The 13,672-nt window shown below is 41.5% G+C and overlaps 1 protein-coding gene across 1 annotated transcript in view; it reads left to right on the top strand.

Moving 5' to 3' along the window:
• Positions 1–6,795: 6,795 nt before the first annotated feature.
• The window catches only part of LOC138949101 (WSCD family member GA21586-like), a 19,320-nt gene continuing 12,443 nt past the window's right edge, over positions 6,796–13,672 (top strand). Inside the window, exon 1 of the mRNA XM_070320850.1 lies at positions 6,796–6,967. Within this exon, the coding sequence (XP_070176951.1) occupies positions 6,949–6,967 (19 nt within the window). The 5' untranslated portion in view covers positions 6,796–6,948. The remainder of the gene's footprint in view (positions 6,968–13,672) is intronic.

The following is a 13,672-nucleotide window of genomic DNA, read 5'->3' as shown; positions in this document are numbered from 1 at the left end:
TAGTGCCAAAACCTGGGGTTACAATTATTACGTGAACATTAGTAATTAACACTGTCAGTTAGTGTTTTCACGTGTTAATTACTTATGTTTACGTGAAAATTACTACTATTCAGTTTTGGCTCTAGCAACACGTCAGGAAGCGAGCTTAAACTGAAAATTAGTAATTTCACGTGAACATCAGTAATTAACACGTGAAAATTAGTCATTGTCACCACAAAATTGTAATTTTCACTTGATAATTACAATTATGTAGTTCTGGCACAAGTAAGCCGTCATACATTTCATTGTGGTGTAACGCGTGTTACGGACGTTGACGGCCCAGCTGCCGCATTTCGGTATAAAGGTTCATTCATCGTGGCTAAAGCAACAGCGCCATCTTTTTTACACTTTGGATTTAACGTATATGTCGGAATTGTTCTAGATTAAAAAAAAAAAAAACTTCTGATGAAAACGTTATTTTTGAAGGTGAATTCAACGAGCTCAGAGAAAAAACCACCAAGAATTGAAAACGTGCATTCCCTTCATACAGGAAATACGCCCACAGGAAATCATTCCATGCCTACACACCGAATGCGCGCATGTGTGTGTGTGTGTGTGTGTGTGTGTGTGTGTGTGTGTGTGATTATAATATTTGCGATTTTTGGCGATGTAACGTTGCAATCACGCACGCACAAACACACGCCGGATGTCATACTGGCCCAATAAGCACGTTACTGTTAATATATTTAGTGCACACAATCACTCCCTGCCATTAAAATACGTACAGATTCATATTTGAAAACTGTCAGCCTTACATAAAAGCATGTGAATTTTTATTTTAAATAAAAACAAGTCGCATAAGGCGAAATTACTACATTTAGTCAAGCTGTGGAATTCCCAGAATGAAACTGAACGTAGTCCGCCGCTAGTGCAAAAGGCAGTGAAAGTGACGAGCCTGTTTGGCGCGGTAGCGGTTGCGCTGTGCTTCATAGCACGCTTTACTGTACCTCTCTTCGTTTTAACTTTCTGAGCGTGTTTTTAATCCAAACATATCATATCTATATGTTTTTGGAATCAGGAACCGACAAGGAATAAGAAGAAATAGTTTTTAAAACGATTTCGGAAATTTAATTTTGATCATAATTTTTATATTTTTAATTTTCAGAGCTTGTTTTTAATCTAAATATAACATGTATATATGTATATGTTTTTGGAATCAGCAAATGATGGAGAATAAGATAAACGTAAATTTGGATCGTTTTATAAATTTGTATTTTTTTTTACAATTTTCAGATTTTTAAAGGCACAGTAAGCCTCCCGTAAACCATCACAGAGCTCCCCGAGCGTCTAAATACAGTACAAGCATACTTCCATTTGAACGCTCACCGAACGGGAACATCCTGGCTGCTTTCTGTCGAGCGTGAGACATTTTCAAAGAATTTATTTTCGTAGACTTGTTCCGTTAACAACAACGGCGCCTCGTTTTTGCGCTAGACCTAACTTTTAAAATCTAAATAATAAATTGACAGCTTGTTACACAAACATTCTTTAATCATAAAAGAATTCGTTTTTCATCAAGACAAGATCAGAACAATTCGAAGTTGTGAAAGTTTAAAAAAAGAAAAGCCCGGAAGCAGGGTCACGCAAGGGTCGTAGCAGACGACGGCCGGTTTATCAGTGCAAATCGCCGTTCCTCTCAACAGTCAAAAGCCATCGCTAGAGTTCTTGTGAACCACAGCCGTTGTTTCGTGCATAAAAAAAACGTGCTATTGTAGATAAGCTCACGTCGAGTCGCATTCAAATGACTAACTATGACGACTGCATTGTGAAAAGGGAAAACTGGATCACACGGGTTCACGATGGCTCAGGGGTAAGATAAACCACGCAAAAATAAATTCTTTGAAAATTGTTCGCTCTTTACGGAGGGCACCTAGGATGTTCTCAATTGGTGAGTGTTTAAATGAAATGGTGTTTGTACTGTGTGTAAAAGCCTGACCGTATCTGTGATGGTTTACGGGAGGCTTACTCTGCCTTTAATGACCAAAGTCATCAATCAATTTTTAAGCCACCAAGCTGAAATGCAATACCGAAGTCCGGCCTTCGTCGAAGACTGCTTGGCCAAAATTTCAATCAATTTGATTGAAAAATGAGGGTGTGACAGTGCCGCCTCAACTTTTACAAAAAGCCGGATATGACGTCATCAAAGACATTTATCGAAAAAAAGAAAAAAACATCCGGGGATATCATACCCAGGAACTCTCATGTCAAATTTCATAAAGATCGGTCCAGTAGTTTAGTCTGAATCGCTCTACACACACACACAGACAGACAGACAGACAGACAGACACACACACACACACACATACACCACGACCCTCGTCTCGATTCCCCCCTCTACGTTAAAACATTTAGTCAAAACTTGACTAAATGTAAAAAGACCAGCCAGGTTAGGTTCTTTTAAAAAAAATTTTTTTATTAATATTTTGACCAAAAAAAAGTACGGAATGACGGCACGTGATCTACTTCTTCTTCTTCTCCTGCGTTCGTAGGCTGAAACTTCCACGTACACTTGTGTTTTTGCACGAGTGGATTTTTACACCGCCATTTAGGCAGCCATACGCCGCTTTCGGAGGAAGCATGCTGGGTATTTTCGTGTTTCTATAACCCACCGAACTCTGACATGGATTACAGGATCTTTTCCGTGCGCACTTGGTCTTGTGCTTGCGTGTACACACGAAGGGGGATAAGCCACAAGCAGGTCTGCACATAAGTTGACCTGGGAGATCGGAAAAATCTCCACACTTAACCCACCAGGCGGCTGCGGCCGGGATTCGAACTCACGACCTTCCGATTAAGAGGCCGACGTCTTACCACCCCGCCACAGCGCCCGTCGCACGTGATCTACAGTGTATTACATTGTAAAGGTGAATAACGAGGTTATTATTTCCCGCGAATTCTTTCTTTCTTTCTCTTGTGTTCTCTGTCTAGCTGTGTATCTCTCTTATTCTTCCCTCACACACACACACACACACAAACACACACACAAACACAAACACACGCAGACACAGACACACACACACACACACACAGACACACACACACACACACACAGTCAGAATAATAGCGTGGGCTAGAAGAGTACCCGGTGTGATTTCGAAGTGTGAAGACGTGTCAGTGTGCGTATCTTGGATTGTGATGTTTTTGAGTTGTAGTTGAACGATGTTTGTGTTTCTGTAATAACCAATGCAAGTAGTGTAGTTTGGGCCATTATAACTGTATTTTGGCGAAGGAGTGATTCGAGGATTGTTTAGAGAGACTTTGAGTGTGTGTTCAGTGGAACAAACGTTTTAGAGCTGGGTTTATATCAGCGAAGTGACTTTCGACAAGTTCCGACGAGTTGTGTGCGGCTGTATATTGAGGAAGGAACTACACTGCTTTCTGGTGTACAATAAATACAAGTCACGTTATCGCAACCTCTGTCGGCTTGGCGTCTCATTCCCAGACCCAGAGGTCTGGGTTATGCGGAGGCATTTGCCTGTGTGAACGGTGACATTCCGGAACTAATTTTCGACAAACTTAGTTGTTTGCAGCAATGTGTTTCAATTTGTTTTTCATTATTTCTTGAAACTGTTAGTGCATGATGCAAAATTACACTATAGTAGGTTATATAATACAAAAAAAAACTATCTCAGATCTCACACGCTAAAAATATTACAAAAAACACGGTAGAGCGACATCCGCAAACCATCTAGCTTCCGGTGTTGTTAGGCCGCTCAGAGACTATGTACTCTACAGTCTCTGGGCCGCTTCGGTAAGCGCTGGAGCAGACGATACAACAAACACAGAGTAAAGCAGACGACACAGTGTTACAGCATGATCAAGGCAGCTACGATTTTATTCCCATACCACTCAGTGATCGCCCACTGAATGACACATGTATTTACTTTTGCTAGAATAGTAATTTCGTAAATCATTCGTTTATGTTATTAGCAACAATCAGTACTTACATTTATTGCAATAATAATTAGCCAGGGGCTACACACGTCTGAAGTCAAAAATCGTGTTGTGTGTTCAATTGGTCAGTTTTGAGATTTTGACATATTTATACCAAATAATCCTTTCTCATTCAGGTTCAACCGATGTTTTTCACATAAAACACTTATTTTATGCAAAATAAAGGTGTTTCAAAACCAACTGTGTCAAGAATTTATTTTCATTGTGTGTTGAAATGCCAAAAATGCATTTGTTTGACTGTTAGTTACGCCCAATTCTCCCAACCCCGTTCCGACATGACACATACCGTTGGATTCAGCATTCTCTCCCCTTTCCCGCTGTCATTCTCTCTGTGAATGAGCTGGCCAGTTTTGATTCGGAACCTGGCACTGACAAGCGAGGTTTTACCTCAAACTATGGGGTTGGCATCGTCATTGATGTGGGGACTGGACTTGTGCTTGATTTTGAAGTGCTGTCAAAATTCTGCCAGGCATGTGCACTGAACAACAAAAGGAGGATGACAGAAGTGGAGAGAGCTGAATGGAGGAGAGACCACAAGCCTAGTTGTGAAACCAACTATGAAGGCTCCTCGAAAGGAATGGAGAAGGAAGCCGCCCTTCGTTTGTGGGGAAGGTCAGTGCGCAGAAACAACATGCGTTATACCAGAATGCTTTCAGATGGTGACTCTGTGGCCTTCAAGGCAGTGGTTGATGCCAACCTCTATCCGGTTGAAAAGCTGGAGTGTGTCAATTAACCACTGCGACAAAAGAATGGCGACGGCGCTGAGAAAGAAGGCAAAGGAGGAGAAGCTTGGTGGACGTCATCGTGGCGCCCTGACTCAGGCATGAAAACTGAAAGAAAAAAAAAATACTGAAAACAAAATTCGAAGGCGCGTAGCGCCAAGTTTCGCAGGCGCATAGCGCCAAGTTTCGCAGGCGCGTAGCGCCAAGTTTCGCAGGCGCGAAGCGCCAAGACTTCTAGGGAGGTCCGGGGGCATGCCCCCCCGGAAATTTTTTTCAAGGGTGCAATTTGGTGCAATCTGGGGCTATCTGAGCCTTAAAATTGGATTCAAACATGGCCCCAAAACTATTTTACTATAACTATGACTAGGGAAAAAAAAGGAAAAATACGGAAAAGAAAAAAAAATACGGTTTATTTTTTTCAAAAATACGGAAAATACGGAAAATACGGAGAATGTTCATGCCCGAGTGACTGCAAACGCTTGCACCATTCTGCAGTCCTACTACAGGAATACCATCATGAAGAACTTGGGCAAACCTGACAAGATGAAGGAGGCCATCTGGGCATCTTTTTTGCACTGCTCATCCACAGACGACAACCCTCAGCACCAGCAATGTCCAGTAGGCGCCGACTCCTCGTGCTTCTTTCAGAAGGCCGTGGCAACTGGACAAGAGCCGCCACCACACAAGGACAATGTGGGGACTCCACTGTCAGCTGATGTGGCCAGAGCAGTCAAACCCATCTATGACAGGATGTCAGACGTTGGTCTCATGGCCAGAATCAAGCATGGCAGAACGCAGAATGCCAACGAATGCGTCAACGGACAGATCTGGGCGCGCTGCCCCAAAACTGTGCATGTGGGCGACAGTCGGGTGAATGCAGCTGTTGCCTCAGCTGTGTCCCATTTCAATCAGGGATGTTCCCACCTCTCCCATGTGATGAAGCAGTTGGGTGTTACACCAGCTGAGGGCCTGAAGGACTACCAGGTGAGGCAGGACCGAAGGCGGTGTGACCAAGCTGAACTGGCGGCCCAGCCGGAGAGGAAGCGGTCCCGAAAAGACAAGAAGAGGGCCAGCAAATCCAGGACAGTGCAACAGGAGAGAGAAGGACAGACCTATGGCCCTGGGATGAACTGAGCAGCTTATAGTATTGTAAAGTGTGCACATTTTGGCCATAAAGGAAGGTACTGTGAAGCTTGAATTATTTTTCGTGTTTGTCTTGGTTTTTCTCGAAAGTAAAAATTCCGCTAGAATGGTACTCTTTGAAGGCAAATATTTCAGGAATGGTGCATAGTACAGTGCTGAAATTTGGCACACACTTGCAGGAGATCATGTTGATAATGATGACGCATTGGCTTTAGGTTACCTTTATTCATATTTTTATTTTGGGATTTTTCGTTTGGTATTTCTGAGTTTTCGTTCATAACGTATTTTGTCATAATTATATATAAATTATGTGATGCGGGAAAAAAAATTCTACAGGAAATTCACAATGACAATGCGTCATCATATTCACCAAGCATTCTAGAAAGCAGGAAAACAAACAGAAATAGTTGAAAGAGTCTGGTATGGCTTGGATTTATTTTTAAAATTTGTGTACGTTTTTGTCAAAATATGGCCGTCAAAGTCAACATTTGCATGCAAAACACTTTTTTTCTGTTTGTCTGTTATTTTGAACCCCTTTTTATACTGTTGTGCTATTTGTAACATTATATACCCCCTAAACAATTTTCCACTATTGTGTGTAGCCTTGTCACCATGTACTTTCTTTCACATTTTGTAGTTTTCTATCCCATGATTCGTTGTTGACAAATACATGTCATTCCATTAATCCTATCCATGTGTTGCATTGTTGTGTAAGATGACTGAGTGTGTGCAAGAAACCACTTTGACCATTCACCTAAAAATTACATGAAGGAACGTCTGGGAACCTGCTGATTTGAATCAGCAAATTTTCTTGTGTATGCTTCCTGGCCTATTTCCCCCCTTCTACCCTATCACACTGTTTCTAACGCGCGGCGGTAAAACCTCCCTGTGGGACCCTCGCTGCGAAACGGCAGGTAGTTGACACCACAGAACTACTTTCTATGTCTGTGAGTTGACACGCCGTGTGTAAACGGGTTCAGATCGGCACAGCCTATGTGCTGTGGGTGTTCATGCCGAGCGTTAGTGTGGCAGATGGACAGGCCAAGAGCGGACAGCTAAGGAGAAGACTTCGCAGCCAACACACATAGTCATGCGTGGGAAATGGCTGTGTAAGTTTCAACTTTTGCATCTTATTTTTACTCCTCTTTCTCTGCAACCACCACTGGTGGTTATTCCTGTGTTACATTTCGTTTGTTATTTTATGCCACTGCTAGTTCTGTCGCAAGATTGTAACTTGAGCAATTTGATTGCCGTACTCTCTATTCGTGGTTTTTATTATGTCTGTGTTATTTCGTGTACCGTTTATTTAGTCTGCCCATTATACGTTATTTATATGTTTGACCAAAACATGACATTTCATACAGATTGACATGGTTAGTGTTCTTCCGAGACCGAGCCATACATTTATGTATCGATCAATATTAATTAGATTTCCTTTTCCTTTTAAGATTAAACGCTCACATACTTGTGTGGTTGTATATATGCACTCTTTGGTAGATTTGGCTAGCCGCCGAAATATGATTTTTTTCGGACTCTGACGTCACATGGCTCAAAGAAAGAGATTACAGTAAACAAGAAAATTGGATGATTAAAATCCACAGACCAAATCAAGTTTATGTTAGAATGAAAGAAGAAGTGATGTACGGACATCTTTTGTAGCGGTCGAGCAAAGAGAAAGTCCGATTCGCTCTCACATACCGAACCACACACACACTGCCACGCACCGCATCGTACCGCACGCACACACACGCACCGCATCGCACCGCACGCGCACGCACAATGACACATACACACAATCACACACACACACACACACACAATCACACACACAATCACAATCGCACACAAACACACACGTTAGCTGGTTAAGTTAGTTAGTTTGTTTGTTTGTGCGTTTAATTATTTGTACGTACAAGTTTGTACGTTTGTCTGAATTTGAGTTTTTGCGAAGGTTCACCCAAGTAAAAAAGTACCACAGTATATACAATAGTAAAAATAAGGTACTGTGGTATTTGTACAATAGTACATTATAATATACAGTACTATAGTACATTGTGGTAAATAAACTATAGTAAACTATAGTACACTAAAATGTACTATGGTGTGTTCACTTTTTTACCACACTGTACTATTATTTAGTAAAGTAAACTATAGTTCACTACAGTACATGTACCACAGTTAACTATAGTTTACCAGAGTACAGCGTGGTATTTTCGTCACGGTACATCTGCAAATACCTCTCCGAGACTTGGCAGGAGTAAGGTAAGCAAAACCAACCCATCTTCCTAAGTACTTGTAGTCTGATGCATATTTGATGCTGCTTTTGCAATATTCATCAACTTCCGCCCCGTGCGTCTGACGTCCTCCCGACATTATGACTAGAAGGTAGAGAGAAACGAATCAATACTTCAACTGTTGCCGCACCATGCTGCGGAGTGTACACGAATACATACATACACAAACACAACACTCCCATGCGTGCGTGCGCACGCACACACACACTCAAACACACACGCGCGTGCGCACGCATGCACACACACACGCTCGCGCGTGCGCACGCATGCACACACACACACACACACGCACTTACACACACACGCGCACGCTTGCACTCACACACACATACACACGCACGCACGCACGCATTCACATACACCCATACACACACACACACACATACACACACACGCACGCATTCACAAACACACATACACATACACATACACACACACATACATACACACACACATACACACACACATACACACACACACACACACACACACACACACACACACACACACACACACAGGGGATTAGGGCCATTTTTGTGTGTCATGCTGATAATTAGTTTGTTTTCTTGCAAAGAAGTTTCATTTTGTGTTAGGTAGTTTTTCTCTCTTTAGCTTACCTTTAAGACTTATCAGAGCGAACTAGGTTGATTGATGATTCAGCAAAAGTTAAATACAGAAACATACACAACTTGGTTTATATTAGGAGCCTGGGCGTCACGAATCATTATTTAAAACAACAACAATACTTCCGGAAATAACATGATACAACGTAGTGTGCAAGTCAGACTAATTCAAAATTAATATGCTTCAGATTTCATGTTTTGGTTCGACGAGAACATTTTTTGGAAGCACAACAGCAGGAAACTAAAAAAGCTAATCAAAACCAGAGAGAATATAAGTGACCCTCCACCACGGAATGAGTCGCATATGTCACCTTTGCATGATTTTCATATTTTTACATTTTTCTAAAGAGTTTTTTATGCTCTATCCAGTGGTGAAAACCGTGTTACAAAAGAGCGAAAACTGTTTGAGTTATAAGCCTGTGACTAAGGTGACACTCACACTGTTACCAGACACTCCCCGGACTTATATTAAGCCTAGCGCAGAACCGCGCGAGGTGACATGCGACTCATTTCGTGGTGGAGGGTCACTTAAATGAAATAATCGTCTTTCACGTAAAAAGACTGTTTGGTATTGTTATTTGAAAGCTCGAGGGCTAGTTATAGGTTATTTTCACCAAGCTTCTTAATGAATGACTGAAACCAGCCTTCATCTTATCTTTTTTTCTATGTTTGAAGGAGGTCCATAATAGGGGACACACACACTGTCTGAGAGTTTGCTATTCATTTTTGTTTGCGCTAGAATTTGATAGTTGTTGCTTTTTGGGTCCAGCGGACCATATAGGCCAAATCAGGACCCCACAAGTTTAACATTACACAAATTTAAATTAAACCAATTTCAAAAAACAAAGTCAGGAACGTTACCCGAAGAAAACACAAAAGTTAAGTCGAAACCCTACGTGTCAAGGATCTTTAAAATTCAAATCTTAAAATAGAGGCCATTAACAATGGTGGGGGAGAAATCCAGGGTACAGTCAAATACAGGTGAAAGGGCCGTGGAAGACAGAAGTCAGACACAAGACTAGAGCAGAAAACTGCAGGTGATCAATCGGGAGAGCTTTGAGACATGACATACAGGTGAACGGACCAAATCAGACACAAATCAGACTCTAAGAGAAGAGAAACACAGATAGTGGAGCACTCGGCGAAAACAGCCCCGGCACGTGTAGCCGGCTCCATACACACACACACGCACACATATACACACACACAAACAAGCGCGTCCTAAGTGTGTGTGTGTGTGTGTGTGTGTGTGTGTGTGTGTGTGTGTATCTCGCTGTGTGTGTGTGTTTGTCTGTCTGTCTCGCTGTGTGTGTGTGTGTGTGTGTGTGTGTGTGTTTGTGTGTGTGTGTGTGTGTGCGTGTGTGTGTGTGTCTGTGTGTGTGTGTGTGTGTGTGTGTGTGTGTGTGTGTGTGTGTCTGTCTGTCTCGCTGTGCAAAGCATATCTAAAAAAAACCCACTATTGTATTGTTACGTGTTAAAGTTTCCCCACGTGACATTATTTGCCACGTGACATTATTTGCCAGTCACTAGCGAGAGTGTCTCATACATGTGTACAGGAACCACGTGTTGTAAGATCGTCCGGGAAAATGCAAGGTTATAGTCTGGCCGGGGGGGAGGCGGACGACGTTTTTCATTATTTGAAACAAATCTAGGCAATGTTTATAGAACACTCAAGAAGAACAGTTGTTTAGGACTATTAGGCCAAACAGGCTTGTTTCCAGCTTTCGCAGTTTGAGCCCTGAACACGTAAATATTCACAAATCAAGAGGGCACGTTTAAATAATTATACTCCCCCCTCTGCTTCTTTACCTCTGTAAACTTGTAGGGGTAGTTATTTTTCGATAATGACCCAGCAACCAAACAAATAACGACCCAGCAACAGCCTGAATCCTCGATAGTGCAATGGGTTGAGAAGTTGTTCTTTTTCGGTACTACTTTTTGCGACTGAAAAGTTCCGAACGCTCTAACCGGCGTACGAAGTATACATCTCTGGAGTAAACAATACAAACATACCGCATTTAAATGAACAACTACAGGCCTGAACACATGAATCTTCATATAAAATCCATGAGTTCGGTTGTTTTCTGAATCTAGATTTGCTGTGCTCAAACGTTCATCACAAGCAATTTCCCGCAAGGCAAGTAACTCATACTTTGTCTAGCGACAAGAGTAGTTCCCCTTCTTTTCACTCAGTTTCTTCGACAACAGACTGCAATCCGACGGTCAGTTTTCAACAATATTTCATTTAATAAACAGATCACACGCAACCAAATGCACACATCTCATCAATTTAAACAACATAAAGCGGTTTCATACACTATTTTCCCCAGAAAACTGAACTTCATACAGTTTTTAACGTTGGAACACGGGTGCAAAAGTTCGTCTGCTAGTCCCATTTGACGAAAGAACATTATCCTAAGCGATACCAAAACATATACAGAACACACAATATCTGCCTTTGCCGCCACAGCAGAATAACAGCATATCTGTGTACTTGATTTTAGTCCAAAATAGGAAAACTGACAAGAAGTGTTAACAGAATGGAATGATTTGCACGGAACTATACAACCGCGCATTAATCGATCGCCTGCGCAGGTTGACTGGTTGAGTGAATAGGATTCGATCAAACTTTCGCAAAAAACCTCCTCTTTTCTTTGAATAACTGAAGAAAGGAGGAATAAAGGGGTTACACACCTCGTCTCAGTGATTATAAAAAATAATGGTCTCAGTTCGCGGTCATGAAAAAGCTCGCTAAAGCTCGCATTTTTCATGATCCGCTAACTTCGACCATTATTTTTAATAATCACTGAGACTCGGCGTGTAACCTCTACATATTCGTTTCAACTCCTGTGCTGTTTAAAACAGTCACGCTCATAGCCAGGACAGAACCTGATCGAAGAATGCAGTGAAACAGAATTTGACAGGTGTGAAAAAAGTGCACCTGGTGCAGTAGAGAGGTCAGCGGGGTGTGTTACTGAGGCTCGTTCAAGGTTGAAATTTACCCATTTTTGGTCACTCAAAAATGTACTAGGGTAGAGCGAAAACTAGACAGTACTAATCGTCTTGAACAACTTTTCTTTTTTAGCACCATATAACAGTTGCTTAGATTTATTTTAAATAATTGACAAGTCGAGTAAAGCGATATAAAAACATTTAGTCAATCGGTAGGCATAAACAAAATATCAACGCCAAAACCCAGTCATCGCCGAGAAGCATGCGAACATTATACTCGACATATTTTCTTTAATTGTCAGCGCGTTTTTCAAGTAAACAAAACATATCTATATATTTTTGAATTCAGGAAAAGCTGAGGAATACATTGCAATAATGTTTTAATCTGTAAGTGAAAAATCGTTTTTAATGACAACTTTAATGAGCAAACTAATTAACTATTTTTTAAGTTTCCAAGCTGAAATGCAACCCCAAAGTCCGGACTGAGTCAAAGATTGCTTGACCAAAATTTCCATTGATTTCAACAATGATGGCGTGACAGTGCCGATAGGACGTCATTAAAGACATTGATCGAAAAAAACCAAAAAAAAACCGTCTGGGGATATCATAGCCAGGAACTCTCATGTAAAGTTTCACGAAGATCGGTCCAGTGGTTTTGTCTGAATCGCTCTACACATACACACACACTGTCACACACACACAGACACACATACATACACCGCGAACCTCGTCTCGATTCCCCGTCTATGTTAAAACATTTAGTCACAACTTGACCAAAATGTAAAAACGTCCTCCGCTAGGCACTCGGTCGCACTATTCTCCTTCTTTCACAACCTATACAATCTTGACAGAGTTAATTGCGAAAGTCATCTATTGACCGGCGCTGCTCGTAGCATAGTACGTACACGTCCATGATCTACACGTCTTCAAAAAAACCATATTATTTTTTTCTTATTATTTTTTTCGAGGTATCCGAGTTTTTTTAAGTTGTTTTTTTAATCTGACATCTGGGTTTTAAAAAAAAATTTTTTTTACAATATAAACACATGAACATCACAAAGATTATACACAAGGTTTACAATCACGAAACGCCAGACAGTCCACACACTGACCACACACACACGAGTGCACACGCAGACATACCTCGACAATGGTGGGGTTGAAAGGGGTGGGATAAGGAGAGGGGGGGGGGGGGGTAGGTTGTGGTTGTGGTGGGGGCGGTGGTCACACTGCAAAATACACTGGCAATGTCTAGCCTCAATATTTGCATAGGGTACAACTATGGGCATAGATATATTATAGCTTTGCTATAGGTAAACGGAATAGGAAAAACAGCTCGCTGAATGGGCAAAATGCTATATGATATCGGATAATCCTGTATTGGAATCATCTTAGGTATGTGTCTTGTGTAGTTTTCATTATTGTCAAAACCATTTTGTTTAACATTCACATCAACATTCAGTACATTAGACCATTTTTCCATGCACTGTAAGTTGCCATCATTTTATACGAAGTGGGCATACATATGCTTCACTCCACCTTTAGACATTTGTTTCCATACAACAACTTCACCAATACGAACACTATTGTTGGAGTCTGAACCAGGAATTTTATCATTATTTAACATATTGTCGGGGGTCCTGATTTGGCCTCTATGGTCCGCTGGACTCAAAAAGCAACAACTAACTAACTAACATATTGTCGAAGTAAGAACAGACGGAAACGGGTTTGAGCTTTGGGTCTACAGAACTTTTGTATGGGTTTTTCAAGCCGTGGGCAAGCAACTAAGGTAAACAAGAAATTCCTCCGAGGTAGGAAAAACACCCCCGTTGGTCAAAGGGAAATAACCATTCTCACTGCCACCAACTGAGAAGGTTATTTCCCTTTGACCATTAATATGTGCCTCTATAAGTCCTTGTAGAATCTTAATCCACCAATAACTCCC

Source organism: Littorina saxatilis, linkage group LG15 (assembly GCF_037325665.1).
Source record: "Littorina saxatilis isolate snail1 linkage group LG15, US_GU_Lsax_2.0, whole genome shotgun sequence".
In the NCBI taxonomy this organism is placed as follows: Eukaryota; Metazoa; Mollusca; class Gastropoda; order Littorinimorpha; family Littorinidae; genus Littorina; species Littorina saxatilis.
This window is presented reverse-complemented; position numbering and strand designations above follow the sequence as displayed.